The 18,874-nt window shown below is 39.1% G+C and overlaps 2 protein-coding genes across 3 annotated transcripts in view; one reads left to right on the plus strand and one right to left on the minus strand.

Moving 5' to 3' along the window:
- The window catches only part of gmfg (glia maturation factor, gamma), an 11,116-nt gene extending 9,533 nt beyond the window's left edge, over positions 1-1,583 (minus strand). The window contains exon 1 of one of the 2 annotated variants that reach the window (XM_047391624.1): positions 1,467-1,583. The gene's annotated coding sequence lies outside the window, so the exon portion shown is untranslated. Of the gene's footprint in view, positions 1-1,068; positions 1,199-1,466 lie in introns of those variants that run through there. The other variant, XM_047391623.1, reaches the window with a different exon arrangement.
- Positions 1,256-18,835, plus strand: LOC124884033 (protein Smaug homolog 2). Its single transcript, XM_047391618.1, has 13 exons — positions 1,256-1,393; positions 2,932-3,425; positions 3,546-4,016; positions 4,160-4,402; positions 6,108-6,217; positions 6,513-6,599; positions 6,932-7,205; positions 7,831-7,916; positions 8,029-8,141; positions 8,394-8,586; positions 9,589-9,715; positions 10,518-10,601; positions 16,074-18,835. The coding sequence occupies exons 2-13, from the start codon at positions 3,230-3,232 to the stop codon at positions 16,100-16,102; spliced, it is 2,013 nt and encodes a 670-aa protein (XP_047247574.1). The 5' UTR covers positions 1,256-1,393; positions 2,932-3,229; the 3' UTR covers positions 16,103-18,835.
- The last annotated feature ends 39 nt before the right edge of the window (positions 18,836-18,874 follow it).

The raw sequence follows: 18,874 nt of genomic DNA on the forward strand, positions 1-18,874 counted from the left end.
CCTGTGCAGAGCAGCTCTATGGGATTCTGCAGCACCTCTTCAACCTTATCCTGGCCCAGAAGAAGGTTCTAGTGTTGTGGAAGACCTTGTGTCATGTTCTGATACCAAAGAAAACTCACCCATCAGTCCACTTTTTCCATCATGGGAGAAGAAGTAGAGGTGGTGTAGGAGTATAAATAGTTTGGTGTTCACCTGGAGAACAGACTGTAGTGGAGACGCAACTGTGAAGCCATCTACAAGAAGGGACAGAGCAGACTGTACTTCTTGAGGAAGCTTAGGTCTTACAGTGTATGCAGCAAGATGCTGCATATCTTTAATACGTCTGTTGTGGAGAATGTGATCTCTTCTGTCATCATCTGCTGGGGTAGCAGAATCACAGCCAGGGACTTAAAAATCCTGCCCACAGCCATCAGCATCTAATACAGCTCTTTGAAGAAACCTGTATAATGTGAGCTACAACAACAATTAATTTCCCTTCAGGATTAATAAAGTATTTTTAAACTAAACTTTTAGCTTCCTGCATTCAACCATCCACTGTTGCCACATTCTTGATCAGTAGGGGGGCTGCCAGAAATCTTTGTCTCTATATGATGAGCTGAGCTTCCTCATTTAGATCACATTTTACCTACTTGGGTTAGAAACTGAATTTGGCGGCACTACATGATAACTAGATAAGGAAAACATTTTTAAATGGTCAAAACTGCTTTGTTGATGTATTGATATGATATTTTTTTATATGAATTGGATCTGTTTGTTTTGTGAATTACGTTTATAATATACTAAATATTAATAATATATAAAAAAAAAAAACCTAAAACACTTATAAGTATATTTAACATAGGAGTTCAGAGGGCAGTGGGGCAGACCACATACTTGTGTTCCACTGACGCTCACACTTCCCACAGAATCTCTTTGATTTTCTCTTAGGGGAACTAATGTTACAACCATAAGCTTACGGAGGTTATCTGATTTCTCTATGGGTATTTTGATAACCTTCAAACTAGCAGATGTCTGTCAACGGAAGCTATGAAATGTCTGGAACAGGCGGCGGAAAACCAGTTTACGTACGTGGAGACGTATGACGCTTTGCCCACGTCTTACGTCAACTCAAAATCGAAGTGGATTTCTCCAGGCGTACACTCCTTGTTTTCTGTATCCCAACTAGCATTTTTGTACATACGCCTATTCAGAAATGTTACATTCAAAACTACAGTCGTCCACTGCTGTCAGTGACGATTCTTAGGGGTTATTACGTGCGGGGATGAAAACAAGCGCTTCTCCCAGCTAAGCTAACGTAACTGCAGCCGTTAGCAGAACTATTCCTACTCTTCTGTCGAGCTAGCTGTGGATTAGCACCTTAGCCTAGCTCGCTAACCAGACACATCTGAAAAAGGTAAACAAAAAATTTAATTCCATGTGGTGTAAATAACAGTTCATGAACATTTGTGTTGTTACCTAGCCGTTACCTTATTTCGAAATGAATTACGTTTAATTAGACGGTTTTCGCCCCAAATTCTTTAAGTACCAACGGAGAAAATGTGTAGCAGCAGCGTCAACGCAAAACAATACAAATCCCGAATCCCTCACCAGAGACTCGGCCGACTAGGCTAACTCCAGTTTACCGCTATTTAATGAAGCTTAGCTTTCCGGGGATACGTTTTTCTTTAAATATTAATGTTAAAACCACTAGTCCCACACTTATTACGGCTAAATTACTGTCACTATACGATACTGAGCTTTGTTTTTCACTGTTAAATGCTAAGAGAGATGCCATTTGCCGTGATGGGAGTTGGCTATTTTGACATGCATTTATATCTCACATTCTCTTGTTTTAGATATTGTGCTGAATGTCTTTTTCTCTTCAGTAGGGGAACTGTATTTTAATGATCTGGTAGAAACAAAAGGATCCTTATTCGTTTGATAACATAAATAAAGTGATGCTTAGTTTACGTTTTTCTGTCGCTGTTAACAAATTTACAATATAACATATGGCCCATCCGCCGATACAAGCGTGGATTGATTAATTTCCTTATACATACGTTTACTTTCATAGTTGCAACATGTAGGTTTATTTACACATACTTAGGAAACTACTTTTCGATTATTGAACACTTCTCTTGAATGCTCCTATTGATGTTGCATTCTTTGTCACAGGCCTTGTTTAAATGTCATATCATATTAGTCTGTTCAAATTTTCTCTCAATTAAGTTTTCAAACAACCATCATCGTGATTTCTTTGCTTGCACAGGGGAAGAACATACAGTGCCTGGCAATTGTATTTAATCCTCTGACTTTTTCTTAAAATTTTGTCACACCACAACCTTCAATGTTTTTTGTTTTTTTTTATGTGAGAGAGCAACACACAGTAGCACATAACTGTAAAGTAGAAGGAAGAAGTTAAACAACTTTTCGATTGTACAAATAAAAATCCGAAGATTGTAGTGTGCATTTGTATCAATAGTAGCATAGTTCATAGCAGCAATAAATTGTTGAACCCTCTTTGGCTGCGGTTACAGCTGCAGTTCTTTTGAGGGTATCTCGTCTAGCTTCATCTATCTTCCCATTAACCTTGATCAACTTTTCTGTCCTTACTGAAGAAAGGTATATCCACAATATGATGCTGCCACCACCATCCATGTTGGCGTTTGGGTGTTCAGGGTGATGGATGTGCAGTTTTAGTGTTCCGTCACAAATAGTGGAATGGGTTGAACATTGCTCCAAAAGATGTTTAATGTTTATGATCTATTAAGCTATTAATGCCTGACCTGTGTGGTGTGTTCTTTGATTCTGTGATGCTTTTTGCTTATAATGTTCACTTGGTTGGGGAAGAATACTATTGTGAGGTGCTGTATGTGAAAATAATAACTACCAGGGGTTTAAGTCTAGAGGGCATTTTGAGTATTGTTTTAACTTTGTTCGTTAATTTAATAGGGCACGGATGATGTGAAGTAAAAGAGCTTCTCCATTGTGAGCCATTACCTACCACAGCTGACACACAGTGAGCATCAAGACATCTTCCTAAAACAGACAATATTACCGTCTGCAGCTCATCCAGCACCTGAACCATGTGAGGGCCCCTCGGTCCGATCTGAGGGGATCCCTGGATTGTTGAAACAACGTCCCCGCTGTGCGGGGAAGGACTCATCCTGTCTCTGTGTGAGAGAGCAGCAAAACTAAAAACTCCCTCCCCATCTGCACATTCCCATTCTCCTTACCAAGGAGACGCGCCATGATGTTCCGAGATCAGGTAGGTATCCTTACAGATTGGTTCAAAGGCTGGAATGAGTGTGAACAGACAGTGGCGCTCTTGTCGCTTCTGAAGAGGGTGTCCCGCACCCAGGCTCGTTTTCTCCACATCTGCCTTGAGCATTGGCTGGCAGACTGCACTGAGATCCACATCCTTGAAGCTGAAGCCAACAATGCAGGTAACTCAGACTTTCTGTTTGATTATAAGTAACTGATAATGATTCTAAAACAGCATGATCTCTTTCAATTCGCTTAGACAGTTAAGTAATAAAACATTCATTTATTCTGATTTTTATTAGCAACTGTCAGTCAGTGGCATCAGGAGCCAAAAGAAAAGGTAGTGTCCTTGCTGTTGTCACACTTGCCCCTGCTTCAACCACGAAACTGTGAGGCCAAATGTGAGTACATGAAGCTGCTGCAGAAGGTGTTAACTCACACAATTGAGAGTAGCCTTTTCGTGGAAGAAAGCAGACAGCTGCTCTCCTATGCACTCATCCACCCTGCCACCACCCTGGAAGATCGCACCTCACTTGCCTCATGGCTAAATCACCTGGAGGAGCACCTTTCCAGCGGTTATGCATCTCGGGCACCTCCTAGCCCTTACCACCCACGCCAGGGCTCAGATGAATGGCCCAGCTCGGCTGAGGCTCTCGACCCAGGCAACGCATGGCCAGACAAGTCCCCTTCATCTAGCACATCTCCTGCAGGCCAGAATGGACACATGCCTTTTCCAGGCGGGATGTCCTCACCTATTAACAGCAATAACACAGGTAATGGTAGTTAATTTCTGCTTCTTGATTCGGGAGAAAACAGAGAGAGTAAAATGTGGTAGACAGCCACGCTTGTAATTTAGATAGCTATAAATGTAAAAAAAAATGTTGTTTTGATCATATATGGATTTCTCCCTTGACAGGTCTGGTTGCGCAGATGCAGCCAAGCCCTCTGAAGAAGCCCATGCAGGTCATTGCTTCCAATTCCCAGGCTTGTGGCTCAGAGTGGGGCAGCCAGGATGACACAGGGGGGCGACAGAACTTTATCTCCACAGACCATGCACCTCTATCACCTCAGAGCAGCATAGCTTCTTCAGGCAGTGAGCAGACAGAAGAGCAGGGCTCCGCTCGCAACACTTTCCTGGAGGATGGCAGCGGCATGAAAGGTCCGAATTAATTACTCGGCAAAGCCCTTATTTGGCCTTGGTAAAACTTGTCTACAGTCTGTCAAGTAAACTTTATTATCCCCAAGGGACAATTTGTAGTGCAGGTAGCAGTGAAAACATAGAAAGCAGCCACATACAAAAAACACAAATCTCCATCTTGATAGTAAAAGGGAGTATTCTGCCCTAAGAGGATGGCTAGAATCAGCCAAAAATGATCCTAACTTTCTTTAAGGACCTAGAATTATGTAGGTTACTCATATCACTAAAAGATAAGACAGCAATTTTACTACAAATCTTGACGATACTTTGCAGGCCATTCTTATTTTTGATGGAAAGTGACCTGTACCAACAAATAAAAGTGACTGTTATATCGTACATTATAATACAGCCTTAGTTGGGGCTAACCAACCCATGCACTTAAATGAACCATTAGTTTTAAGTTTTCTTTAATACTAGCACTGTAATAATTGATTACTGTAATCAATATAAACGCAACATAATTTAACAGTTATTAAACAGAACACTATAACAAAAATGTAAACTTTGCTCAGTTATCTATAGTGTCCAGTTTTGTTTTCTTTATCCATCTGTTTCTCTCTATCTTTAATTGTTGTATATATATTTACATACTTACCAAAATTAGTCTCGTACAGCCATGTGGGGTGTTTCCCCTCTGGCAGCTAAGGCGAGTCAAAGCTTATAACCTGGCGTCGATTTTTGCTGCTTGTAAGGGGCGGGGCCTGAGCACTATTTCCGTAGTTGCATACAGAGTAGAAGAGTTATGGCTGCTACTCGCAGTAGAGGGATTGCTGCTATCCTCACAACTCTGGGGAAAAAACGTGGATATTTCAGCTTGTTATGCAGGTGGTTGCGACATCTTTTTTTTCCGCATGCGTAGGGGCGGAACTCCGCTCTGTTTGATGCAGAGAGCGCAAAGTTGTAAAGGCAGAACGGGGGAAAAACTGCATTCCACTGTAGAGTAGTCTGCACCAACAAGGGTCCTGGATTATGACAGAGGAAGGTCATGCTTTGCTCTAAGCTCTTGAGCACACTGAAATCATTTATTAGAAGAACTCTTTAACTTTACTAACTCAGGGTCAAGATTTTTAAGCACTGCTTTTTAAAGGTTGGTAGACACATGATTTTATTTGTATTCTAGAAACATTTAAAACGTCAGGTTTTAAATATGCTCATTTTGGTTCTGGGACTTTTTGCTAATGAAAAAACAGACAGTGTGGCTTAATTCTGAACTCGCCACATGTTCTCTTCCAGCCTCAGATCTCAAATCTGTGCCAACATGGTCTCTCAGCACAAAATGGCAAGATGAGTAGGATGAGTGTGTGAATAACAAACTGTGGGAAATTAACCCTGTTGTAAAATAAAATACTTTTTTCATGTTTAATCTAGATATGATCAAACATAGAATTTTTTTTTTTTTTTGCGGCTTTAAAGTTGTAACTTTTTAAAACAGGCCCCTTACCAAGTTATGATTAGTTTAACCGCCTTTGTCCAGACACATTCCTTATACGATTCTTGGAATGCCTCAGTGTTGCTTTAGCCTCAATGAGGGCTTCCACAAAGAGAAAGGTTTGGCTGCTGCTTTAATATTAGATTAGATCCTCACTCAGAGTTATATGGTTAATATTTTTTTGAACCACCCGATGGTGCTAATTTTTGTGACGTTTGTGTGTCCCTTTTGTTTTAGATGTTCCTGCATGGTTGAAGAGCCTTCGTCTTCATAAATATGCATCCCTATTCTCGCAGATGACCTATGAGGAGATGATGATTCTCACAGAGCAACATTTAGAATCACAGGTGCTTTCATTTGTTCTTATACCTGCACTGTTACTAGAGCATGATATCTGTGCAGACTTCAAACCTGGTGATACATCAGCTCTCAATGAGGCATGAAATTAAACAATGCACCCCACAGTTATATTGAGGCAGTCACACATAGTACAAATAGTAGGATATTTTTCCCAGTCCTGATTGCCTTTATTGAAACAGATGGTGATTAGGTTGGTTATTTAGTGACTGTATAAATTGTGCAGCGTGCCCCCAAGACATGACTTCACATACCATTCTGTTATTTCTCATTTGTCTTTTTCAGAACGTCACGAAAGGAGCACGACACAAGATTGCGTTGAGTATCCAGAAACTGCGAGAGAGACAGAGTGTCCTCAAGTCTTTAGAAAAGGTGATTATTTAAGGTCATCTGAAGCTAAAAAACGCCAACAAACATTTTTCCTGATGACCTTTCACCTTTACTGAACAAACACTCTTGAGTAGGTTTTTTTTGTGATGATAGTATGAAAGTTTGTTTAGCTCAGTTTTGTGTGCAAGTAGAAGACATAAAGGACAACTGTGAGGGATTCATTGGAACACATTGTTGTTAAAATACATTTTTCTTACAAGCTTTCAGCTTCAAAATCGCTCAGTTTACACAGACGTTACCCCTTAAATTCAGTGTGCATTTTCGAATGACTCACCTTTACAAAGTATGACACTGATGCACTCATCTCCTGTCAGGATATTTTGGAAGGGGGAAACCTGCGCAATGCCCTGCAGGAGCTTCAGCAGATCATCATCACACCCATTAAGGCCTACAGTCCACCCAGCGCAGCACAACCTGTCTCAGATGCCTCCACTTCCTCAACAGAAGGCACAAAAACGGGAGCAGACACAGAGCCAACATCAGAGGACTTTCCATCCCACAACCCACCACCCTGTGATGGAGACTCTTCAGTTACGCCTATCTCAGATGGGGACATTGCCGGACAGTTCACTCGTGTCATGGGGAAAGGTAAGATTGTGGCTGATTTAAACAAAATTACAAACATAATGAAAATTGGTAAATTAGTCTTTTGGAAGATATATTGTTTTAACTGGAGTAAAATGCCAGACCAACCAGACGGTTAATAGTGGCCGTGTCAGAGCAACAAAATACAGATTAGTAAAATAAACTTAAAAAAAACGTTCAAACTGTATTAAAAAATAAAATGGACAAGAAAAGCCGTCACTAATCTAACAAATTTCAATTCTTTCCGTTGCAGAAAATGTGAGCCCGAGATAATTGAAGTTTTGTGTTTTTTTTTTGTTTTTTTACAAAAAAAAATCCAGATCAACGGACAAAGCCAATGCTTTGTAGAACCTGTAGAACCTGGGTTTGCTCATCTAGAGACAATAGATTTAGCTCCTTCCTATTTACAAAATAGGTCAAGCACAGACAGACATGATTTGAAACATATATGAGCAGCTTTTCTAAGTCTAAAGACAGACTTTCAATTGGATTTATGTCTGGGCTTTGACTGGGCCATTCTCTGTGCTTTGATGCAGACCTCACCATTGTACCTCTATCCCCCCTCCCCCACTAACCAACTGTGTGCTACTTTGTTGGTTTTCTAATATACACTATTTTGCTACATTAGTGTGCACCCAGCTGCTGGTTTCAAGGCCAGATGAAGAAAACATCAGTTGTTACCTTCAACTAATTGAGAAGTGTTTGGCACATGAGGTGAGAACCAGCATCCACCTTTTTCTTCTTGGTTAATATGTTTCATGCATGCATGTTGTATCATTTCTACATTTTTAGCTAATTTATTTTTCTGTTTTGTTTTGGTTGTTAGGCTTTTACAGAAACTCACAAGAAAAGGCTGGTCAGCTGGAAGCAGCAGGTCCTGAAGCTTCTGCGCCTGTTTCCTCGGAAAGCTATGGACATGTCGGCATACCGACAGAAAGGGTGAGGCTTCTGGCTTTCTTTTACCTTTGATCTTCCTCTTAAGCAGTGTAGATGTCACATAAACTAGTTTTACCCTTCTCACTGGATTCATCCCTACTGTCAGTTACTTTGATTCTCACCCCCTTTTTCTTTCACTCCTCCTTCCTCATTAAAATCATTGTTGTCATTTCATATGAACTAGCTGTAGCAACTGACAGATCTCCTCAGCTGCTCATTTGTTTTATCTTCCTTCCTTTATTTTTGCTGTTTCAGCTGGAACTATGGGTCAAACTCCCTCCCCACAGCAGGCTCTGTGAGTGGAGGTGTGAGCCGACGGGGCCAGAGGCAGTTCCAAATGACCCCTCGTGGACTCCCAGCCGGGCGCATGTGTCTTCCTGGCGGGATCGGCGGAGTGTCTCCACGCCACACACTCACTAATCCTGCATTGGCAGGACAGGGTAGACAAGTCAGTATTGGTGCCAGTGAATAAAAAAAGGTCTTATGCCTACCAGGCAACATGTGAAGTATTTGTCAAGTGACAACCATAAATTTAGTATTGCATGTATTTTATTAGGATTTTATGAGATAGACTAAAACAGCTTACTGCATAATTGTGATTATTTTTTAAATGTTTTCCAAAACGTTAAATTGAGGTTTAATCAGAGCAGAGCTTCTTTCAATCTTTCGCGGTGTCCCCCTGGCTATACACAGAACTTCTTTTAACAATAGTGCTCTTTATGTCACTCTTCCATAAGCTTGGGTTATTATTTTAAATCTAATCCTGCTTTTAAATTTACCAAAACTTTATCCCTGACTTACTTGGCGTGTACCTTGGTCTGTATGTTGCTGATGTTTCACAGACGACCTCCAATAACCTTTACACACAAGTACTCTGTTTACTGATTGGATAACTTCAGAAGGTTGGTAGGTACATTGAGTTTTGTGTTGGTGTGTCTGAGTAAGGGGAAGCCGAACCCAGATTTATGCTTCACACTTTACAATTTGATTTGTGAATAACTGACTTCTGGTTCTGATTCTGTGAAACATGCTTAAGTTTCCTTCCAATGAACAATTATGCAGTGCATTGTGGTGGTGTATCACATAATGTCTCAATAAAAAAAAGCTGACAAAATGTGGAAAGGTTTTAAAGGTATGTGTAATTTTGCAAGGCTTTGTACCTGCTGTATAAAAGGTCAAAGCATTCATAAATAATTTTAAAATGATGGATTACAGGAATTATGTTTAAGTGGATGAGATTAGATTTAGGTTGGCTAATCAGAGCTGAATGCATTTCTTGAGAAACTTTGAGGAACACAAGCATGTATTGCTTTGGTTTCCCTTTGTTTTCTACCTTTAAGTCACCTTTTTCTTTAAATCCGAAGTTTATTTTACAGCTGAAAGATTAGAAAACTATGTCCACAAGTCTGAATGAGATTTATGTACTACGTTTTTTTTTTTTTTTTCACAGAATCTGTGGTTTGCCAACCCCGGGGGCAGTAACAGCATGCCAAGTCAGAGTCGCAGCTCTGTGCAGCGGACTCACTCGCTCCCTGTCCACACATCTCCACAAACCATGCTCATGTTCCAGCAGCAAGGTATCCTTCAAGTTCTACAATATTTTAATTGGTTTTATGTTTATGCGTATGTTCTTTCCACAAGCTATGGTTCTCCTTATTTAAGTACAAAAAATTATTATCAATAAGAAACTAAAATGGTCTTTTCTAGTACTCATTTTAACCATGGTGCTTATTGTCATTTACATTTTTAAGGGAAAACTGTAAAAATATTAATATTAATATCATTTGGAAGTGGTGGAGTTGATTGCAGGCAGCCTAAAATACACATTTGCTAATGGCTATAGAAATGATCAAATATAGAGAGCCTGTTGAACAAAAACACCACAGGTTTGCAGCATGTCTTTTAGAATATGCTTCATTTTTAGCTGGGTCATCTTTTGAGCTTGGCAGACAGACACTGCATAATTACAAGCCTGTCTCTATGGGGATATATACAACTTAAAGAAAAAGAAGAAAATTATTACACTCCTTTGATTGCTTAGACAAGACACAAACCAGACCCTCTGTTTATCAGCGCGACTCACTTTCATCTAACATAATACTCTGTATACTTTTAGGTAATTGTAACTTGGTGTTTGTCTCAAAATAGTTTAACTATCTTATATTTGTTTATAAAACAGAAGGATTTGGTGCATTTAGCGTGCCTCACAATATGTCTAATTTTAAATTAAAAAAGCACATTAATCCTCTTTTTGCATGCAAGCATAGCATATGGGACTTTTTTATGTAGTTTAAAAAAATAACAAAATCATAAATATTAAGTAAATCGGATTCTTAATATTCTTATAGACTAAGATGATTTTTCCCTATTTGTTTTAAGAATGCCAAGTTCCAGGTGGTGACCTGGAGATCAACCCCACGCTGGAGTCACTGTGCCTCAGTATGACAGAGCATGCCTTAGGGGGTAAGTGTCCTCACCAGCTACTAGCCACCAGTGCCACTGGTTGGGAAACCTTACACATTTGTTCACTCAAAGAACACCAGCTTGTGGTGTACCTAATGAAAAATTATGGGTTTCCTCTTTGCAAACAGTGTGTGATTTATATTACATCTTTTATCTTTTTGAATAACAATTAAGTAGAAATCAGCCGATGTAATCTTCCTGCTGGTATGGTTTTTCAAAGCAGCACTAACCACTGACTTTAATTCCTGATTACTGATATTCCTACATTTAAAACCACATTTTTCCTGACATCAACTCATCCGTGTTGTTTCTATCAGCCATATGTCACTTGTCTATGTATGTCATTTTTCTCCGGATCCTTGGCCATCTGCCATATTCCCAATTACCGTTCTGGCTAATTATTATCTTCTCTTTTTCTGCTGCAGTTTCAGCTTAAAAGAAAAAGCATGCATAATCACACTGTCAAACAAACTAATCTGTTAACATATCTGAGGTGCAGTGATGTGTTATATCATTTAACGGAGTCAAAATATGTGAATTTGGTGTCTAATCCCAGTGCTTGCTGTGTACAGGGGTAATAACTGCCGTCATATTTTTAAAAGCCATAATGAATGTTGTCTTTCTTGAATAAGGTCAGCAACGGTGGCATCTTTACATTAGTAATACTTCCTGCCAAACAGTGCTGCTGGTTTCTGATCATTTCGGTGGAATTAGCCCACATGTTTCGAGAGATTGGCCAGGGCAGTAGTGGCAAAACAGATCCCAGAAGTACTGATAAGTTCCAGGATTAATTTATCAGTACTTCTGGGATCTGTTTGTGTATTAATACCTTATTTCTATTCCTAATAATTCTTATCATTAAGAAACTGTCTGTCTTACAAAAGCATTCTTTCCATTTTAACTGGTGAGACTGGATGCATTTTGTGAGATTTTCTCTTTCTCCGAGGATGTCCGCATGTATTAAATGTTTGTACTACATAAAACCTTGTGCTGCAAGTTTAGTTTAATGTAATGTTTGTTTAAACTATCAACTGAATAATCATTTGACATTCTTAAAAAATAGTTATTTCAACTGGTTGTGGTACTTTTATTATTTTATATTTTTATCAGGAACTATTTAGTTGAAAAACTAAAAGGTATAAAAAATATATCTTTCAAACTTTGAAAGATAATGGTACTTCTTAAAAAAGTCAAATAGCTTACTAAATGTGGCATATTTTATATCCACTGCCTTGAATACCATAAACATGCAAGGAAGACATGCATTGAATGTGAAAAAGAATGGACTAACTGGTTGGCTTTAGAAACATTTTCTATCCTTGAAATGAAAATTGTCATCTATAGGTGTCACTAGTGGAAAGTTATACAAAAACTGTTTTCTTTTACTTGCAAATAAACCACACTCTACCGGTTTTCTTTATGTTTATGACCAGCTGTGTTTTTAGGGTCTCAAAACATTGGGGGCTTTAGCCCAAATCCAAAATAAGACAATTTGTAAGTAATTTAATATTAAAATAATATAGGACATATTGTATGAGTTCTCTGTCTCGGCTGATTTTAGAATGAATGTAAATGATTGTGAATCAAACCAAAAAGGTTTGCAATAATTTTACTTTTTATTTTTGTTAGAAGCTGAATGAAGGACAAGGAGAAAGAGAGTTTAGGTCTGATGAAAAACCATTTTGCTGAAGCAAGTAATGACATGTTGAGATATTTAGAAAAGAACTTAATTTGAATTTCTGCTGACAAATGTTTTTTCTTAAACGCAGAGATGTTTACTTTGGGCCAGATAAATGTGCTTCTTTTGTCATCTACATAAATAACCTTTTTTAAACATTACATTCTCATCAAAGTGTTTCACTCCTGAGGCTCCATTGTCTTTATTCTTATATTTCAAAAAAGGAAAGTGGTATAAAGTTGATTTTCCTAAATCTTAGTCAAATGGTAAAATCCTAAAACACATTTATTTTATTATGCCAAGAGCTTTCGAAACATTTTATTAAAATTGTTCCTTCTTTTATGAACCTGTTCTCTTTTATCGCCATCTTTTCATCCCTTCGTTCCACTTCTGAAGAACTTTGGCCAGCCAAAAATAATAAAAGAAACATTTTTCAACACAGTCTTTTGCACTGAACATGTGAGACATTAGTGCAGTTCTTACTATTAAACACTTTGAGAGGAAAGAGTGTTAAGTTGTGGTGTTTAAAATATAGCATAGAGCCTCATCCTGGACCTTATCAGTACTAATATTACAGTTATTAATAACTGTATACATATGGTATGTATGTCTCACCTTCAGTAAAACTGTATCCTTGTTGAATTAGTTTAGTTTATATAATATTTCATGTATAATTCAGAAAAATAAAATAGTTAACTAACCAATGGTCCACGTGTGATTAATTGCTATGATTTATTTCTTAATTATCCTGCATCTTTAAAACCAGAACTTTATGTTTAGAATCAGCACAGAAGATATGAAAGAGAAGAGGGAGGCTTAGTTTTGCTCTTTCTTCTACGTCTTACTGGAACCAGGAGATATTTTCCTGGTTTATTGAGCAACACCTGGTTCTGTCTACATGTAGAACTAGACTCTTAAGACCGGCTGCAGCCATGAGATCAATGTGTGGATCTGAAGGACCTTTTAATGTGTTCAGCTACGTTAGGATTAAATGCTTTTATTTTGACTGAAGTAAAGGACCAGATATTTTCACATTTTAATGCAAATCCAGCTAGAAGCTCACAGAGAAGGTTGCTACTGTTTTCTATCACAGCCACATTTAACTTCACCTGTAGCTCAGGTCAAAGTTCCTCATCATGACCCTGAAGATGCTCATCAGAGTGAACCTCCACCTCATGTCTTGCTGGGTGAATCAGTGATCAGCTGTAACTTATAATCAGCCCATTCCGAGTCAGCATTCAGGTTTTACCGCTATCTTCGTCTGGTTTATACCGCTCGGCGTCGACCTGTTCCTGAACACACACCCACCAGGCTCCCACTCTCTGGTGGCTCCACGGTTGTTCTGAAATGATCCCTGTTTGAGGCGCTCAGTGTAACTTTTCAGGTAATGAAGGAGGCAGGTCGACCTGGAGTAAACTGCAGTTCTGGACTTCTCCAGAATGGAGTTCATCTCTGGCTGTGCGCGTAGTTGCGAATTCGTGGTGCTGCGAGTGCACAAATAACTATTTTTGTCTTCTCCTTTTAACTCATTGTCAGGTTAGGTGAAGTGGGACGTGATTATATGGAACACAATTGAAAAAATCTCATAGTTTTTAAATAAAAATGTGAAGTCCAATGCCATTTTGTGGCTGCATCTTTTTACTACTTCTAAATTTCTTCTATCAAGAAGTCCGGGCTATTCAGAAAACATCCGGGGCTTCCTCCCCGGAAGGTCTATCTACGCGCCTGTTTATGACTATTTACATTGTACGTAGATTCTCACTGAAGGCATCAAAACTGAATGAACAAATATGGATTTATATAAAAGAACTTATGTTTTATATTTTATGCTGGAAAAAAATGCAATGGATAATCTGTCCACTACAGTGGACTTCATGCATCACTGACAATATTTTACTTGAACTCATGACTATGATTGTGCCCATACAGGTCCTTCTCAAAAAATTAGCATATTGTGATAAAGTTCATTATTTTCCATAATGTAATGATGAAAATTTAACATTCATATATTTTAGATTCATCGCACACTAACTGAAATATTTCAGGTCTTTTATTGTCTTAATACGGATGATTGTGGCATACAGCTCATGAAAACCCAAAATTCCTATCTCACAAAATTAGCATATTTCATCCGACCAATAAAAGAAAAGTGTTTTTAATACAAAAAACGTCAACCTTCAAATAATCATGTACAGTTATGCACTCAATACTTGGTCGGGAATCCTTTGGCAGAAATGACTGCTTCAATGCGGCGTGGCATGGAGGCAATCAGCCTGTGGCACTGCTGAGGTCTTATGGAGGCCCAGGATGCTTCGATAGCGGCCTTCAGCTCATCCAGAGTGTTGGGTCTTGAGTCTCTCAACGTTCTCTTCACAATATCCCACAGATTCTCTATGGGGTTCAGGTCAGGAGAGTTGGCAGGCCAATTGAGCACAGTGATACCATGGTCAGTAAACCATTTACCAGTGGTTTTGGCACTGTGAGCAGGTGCCAGGTCGTGCTGAAAAATGAAATCTTCATCTCCATAAAGCTTTTCAGCAGATGGAAGCATGAAGTGCTCCAAAATCTCCTGATAGCTAGCTGCATTGACCCTGCCCTTGATAAAACACAGTGGACCAACACCAGCAGCTGACACGGCACCCCAGACCATCACTGACTGTGGGTACTTGACACTGGACTTCTGGCATTTTGGCATTTCCTTTTCCCCAGTCTTCCTCCAGACTCTGGCACCTTGATTTCCGAATGACATGCAGAATTTGCTTTCATCCGAAAAAAGTACTTTGGACCGCTGAGCAACAGTCCAGTGCTGCTTCTCTGTAGCCCAGGTCTGGGGAATGCGGCACCTGTAGCCCATTTCCTGCACACGCCTGTGCACGGTGGCTCTGGATGTTTCTACTCAAGACTCAGTCCACTGCTTCCGCAGGTCCCCCAAGGTCTGGAATCGGCCCTTCTCCACAATCTTCCTCAGGGTCCGGTCACCTCTTCTTGTTGTGCAGCGTTTTCTGCCACACTTTTTCCTTCCCGCAGACTTCCCACTGAGGTGCCTTGATACAGCACTCTGGGAACAGCCTATTCGTTCAGAAATTTCTTTCTGTGTCTTACCCTCTTGCTTGAGGGTGTCAATAGTGGCCTTCTGTACAGCAGTCAGGTCGGCAGTCTTACCCATGATTGGGGTTTTGAGTGATGAACCAGGCTGGGAGTTTTAAAGGCCTCAGGAATCTTTTGCAGATGTTTAGAGTTAACTCGTTGATTCAGATGATTAGGTTCATAGCTCATTTAGAGACCCTTTTAATGATATGCTAATTTTGTGAGATAGGAATTTTGGGTTTTCATGAGCTGTATGCTAAAATCATCCGTATTAAGACAATAAAAGACCTGAAATATTTCAGTTAGTGTGCAATGAATCTAAAATATATGAATGTTACATTTTAATCATGACATTATGGAAAATAATGAACTTTATCACAATATGCTAATATTTTGAGAAGGACCTGTAGTAGTGACTATTTTTGCTGTAAGACACTTTTATTATACTGAAACTTGTACGTTTTTTTTGTTTGTAAAAAAAAATTTTATAATTTCTTTCCTCATTGATTCAATGTTATGTGCACAGGTAGTCATTTTATTTTAGAGCTGAAGTCAGTACATGGCACAACTCATCTACTTGTAGATGAGTTGTGCCAAAATGTAGGACAAAAGATTGTGCTGGTAGTGAAAGTTCTGCTCAGAAAGGCAAAGAGTTAATATATGCACCATGCAGGCTCTTGCCTAATTGTGTCCTGCCTTCTTCTCAGATGGAACTGACCGGACATCAACAATATGAAGAGAAGAGAGGAAAAGGACACTTCATTTGAGGCCTGCTCAGTTCAGCACAAAGATGGATGTATGGTTAAAAAAAACCCAGGCAACATGGTCACTACAATATGACAAAAAAACTGTGTATATGTTCTCTAATATTTTTGTACTTTATTATATACAACTAAGTTTATTAAAAAAGGAATACAGATGATTATTATATTGTAGAACAGAGAAAAAGTAAACTGTGTCAGCTGTGCCATGCCACCTGCAGCAGGACTGTGGCATGGCGTGCAGCGGTTCAGTTTACCATGATATGAAAAAAGCAGTGGTGCTGTCTTTAAGGGTTCTGCCCTGAATTTGCTCGTCTCCTCCTACTGCCTTGGAACAAGGTTTTCTATCCACAACACACTGACAGCCCCTTCACCACACATTCGTGATCCAGAAAATTTCCAGCCAAAAGTGAGGCACTTTTATTAACCTATCTTTGATATTAGGCACTAACTGTAATTGGCCCTCAAGGTACACACACGGAGGTTTCACCTGGAGATCAGTGTTAAACTACTAATCCTATAGGCAACTCTAGTCAGGGCAATAAATTAGGCTGTTTCTTTTTGTCCTCTAATGATTTCCTTGCACAAACAGAAAAGAGAGGACTGAAAGGAGTGAGAAATAGTTAGTTTTCAACTTTAGGGCATATGTTTTGTCTCGGTTGTTTCACTTCGACACATAAAGTAAAAGTGACTGTCCTCCTCTAAGCTTTTACAAAGCCAAAGACAAGGGTTGTGCGTTTGTTGATTTGAGAAAAATATTTGTAGTGGGTTGCAGCAGAATAATTAAAAAAAACAGTGTGAAAAATTATTGCCAGCTGCAATTTGTCTCTTATTTTAATGTCCTACTTCATAAATGATGATGATGAATCTCATTTTGTGCCAGGGAATCCCCAGAGGGTTTGGTTAGAAGGAGCTGGTGAGGTTTGTGCTGTGCAGGAGCTTATTCGATATTAAATTGATAAAAGTGAAGAGGCTAGAGTGTTTTCAATTTACAATCCAATGCTGGCATGAGAAAGCTAAATGAAAAATGTCTCAGCCCTCTGGTTCCTTTACGATTGGCTTTGGTAAATGAAGCTCGATCCTTTAAGATATGCTCAGAGCACGGCGCCTAAACCTCACAGCATCCTCGTCTTTAAAATGGCCAATGTGACGATTTGATGAATCATTCTTTGTCAAGGTGCTTGACTATGTCCATATTTTTCTGTTTGTGTCTAAGTGTGTTTCAGTCTCAAAGCTCCAATGTTTTTCATCAGGTATCAGTGTTGAATCTAAAACTCTGTCTTTTAACAGCCTCTGTCTTTGAATGTGACAGAGCCGGGGGTGCATGTTTGTGTGGTAATAGTCTTTTGGATCACTTTTGGTTGCTTTATAAGGCAGGGATGACCATTCATATATTATTTGAGCCATAGGATGCCTGGCTAGTAAAGATGGTTATTTGCAGATATAATTTCCAGTTGCATTTTTTTTTTTTTTTAACTCTCCCTTGAAATTGATAACTTATGCTTATTTTCTATAATCGCATGTTTTGCCACACTAATACAGCACTGTTGTAGATAGAGGGCATGATAGCTGATGGTGCCAGCTAGAGACCCGTCATCTTGCAGCAAATGTTGTATGTTCATATCGCCTAAATGTCACTGTTTACATCTTTCTGGGATAATACCTAAATCATAATATTTGATGTCATAAGTAATCTGTTGTCTCGCTTAAAAGATCTGAAGCCTTCTCACACACAAGTTGTGTGGGTGGAGTCTTGGAAAAAACAAGTACTCTGCCCCCAAATCCGTGGTCTCCAAATAGCACTCAGATTTTTCCTGTTTATAAATGTCTGGACGATGCGTTAAGGAGAAAGTACGGCTTCTCTGGCCCTGTGATTAAACTGTTATTTGTCACGTCCTAAAAAACTGTTGATGTGGTGCCTGAACTGCAAAACTCCAGCATTTGCAAAACATTTATTTTAAAAAGTGGTTGCATTCTAGTCATGGATTTCTTCAGAGCAGGCTCTTGGATAGATCTGACTTAGTAAAAAGCATTACACTCATTGTAAGAAAGAACTCCAGTGTGTGATTAATGCATGCAGGCAGTCTTATTTTTTTTTAAGTCCACTATGTTGTTAATCAACTGTGTTGTTACAAATGGCTCAGATTATCCTTTTCATGGCCTCTGTTGCTTTCAACAGTCTATTTATCACTTTTAATGGACACAGAGGTACAATGCAGTGTGTGTTTATGATCCTGATGCAGCAGAGGATGACAATGCTTGTCTGAGCCAAAAATTGTAATGAGTAAACTGAACACCATCAACGGGCCAAGGAATACGTTTACTCCATGTTTACATTCCAGCGACACGAGAAATGAGTTTGGGAAATGCATGTTATGTGTTCAGCCTGGTGTATATAAACATGTTTTAATCTAATAGCAGAGGTACAGAGCCTGTGTCACATGGAGACATCTACCAAGTGTTCCCCAGGGTTTCTAATAGTTCAATTTTGCAGCCAGCTGTAAGTCACACTGCGCATATTTGTCGTGTACAATTTATATTTAATTCTGATTAACTTCCCCCAGACATTTTCTAATATTTTGTGAACCTTTTGCATCACATGTTTAATTCTACTTTTTTACTGTCACTCGTGTGTGAATGGTCTGAAGTACAACATCCGTCGGACCTTGACAGTCCAAATAAAGAGGTTCAGTTCTTTTGCAACTAAACTTGTTTTTTGTGTCCATTTACTGATTGACTTCTGTGCA

This window comes from Girardinichthys multiradiatus, chromosome 18 (assembly GCF_021462225.1).
Source record: "Girardinichthys multiradiatus isolate DD_20200921_A chromosome 18, DD_fGirMul_XY1, whole genome shotgun sequence".
Taxonomy (NCBI): Eukaryota; Metazoa; Chordata; class Actinopteri; order Cyprinodontiformes; family Goodeidae; genus Girardinichthys; species Girardinichthys multiradiatus.

Bases quoted from the DNA above. Each gene is read 5' to 3' on its own strand.
- LOC124884033 (XM_047391618.1), top strand. From the start codon at position 3,230: ATGATGTTCCGAGATCAGGTAGGTATCCTTACAGATTGGTTCAAAGGC. The intron at 7,917-8,028 runs GTGAGAACCAGC...TTTGGTTGTTAG, and splicing joins AGAAGTGTTTGGCACATGAG to GCTTTTACAGAAACTCACAA. The intron at 10,602-16,073 runs GTAAGTGTCCTC...CCTTCTTCTCAG, and splicing joins GACAGAGCATGCCTTAGGGG to ATGGAACTGACCGGACATCA.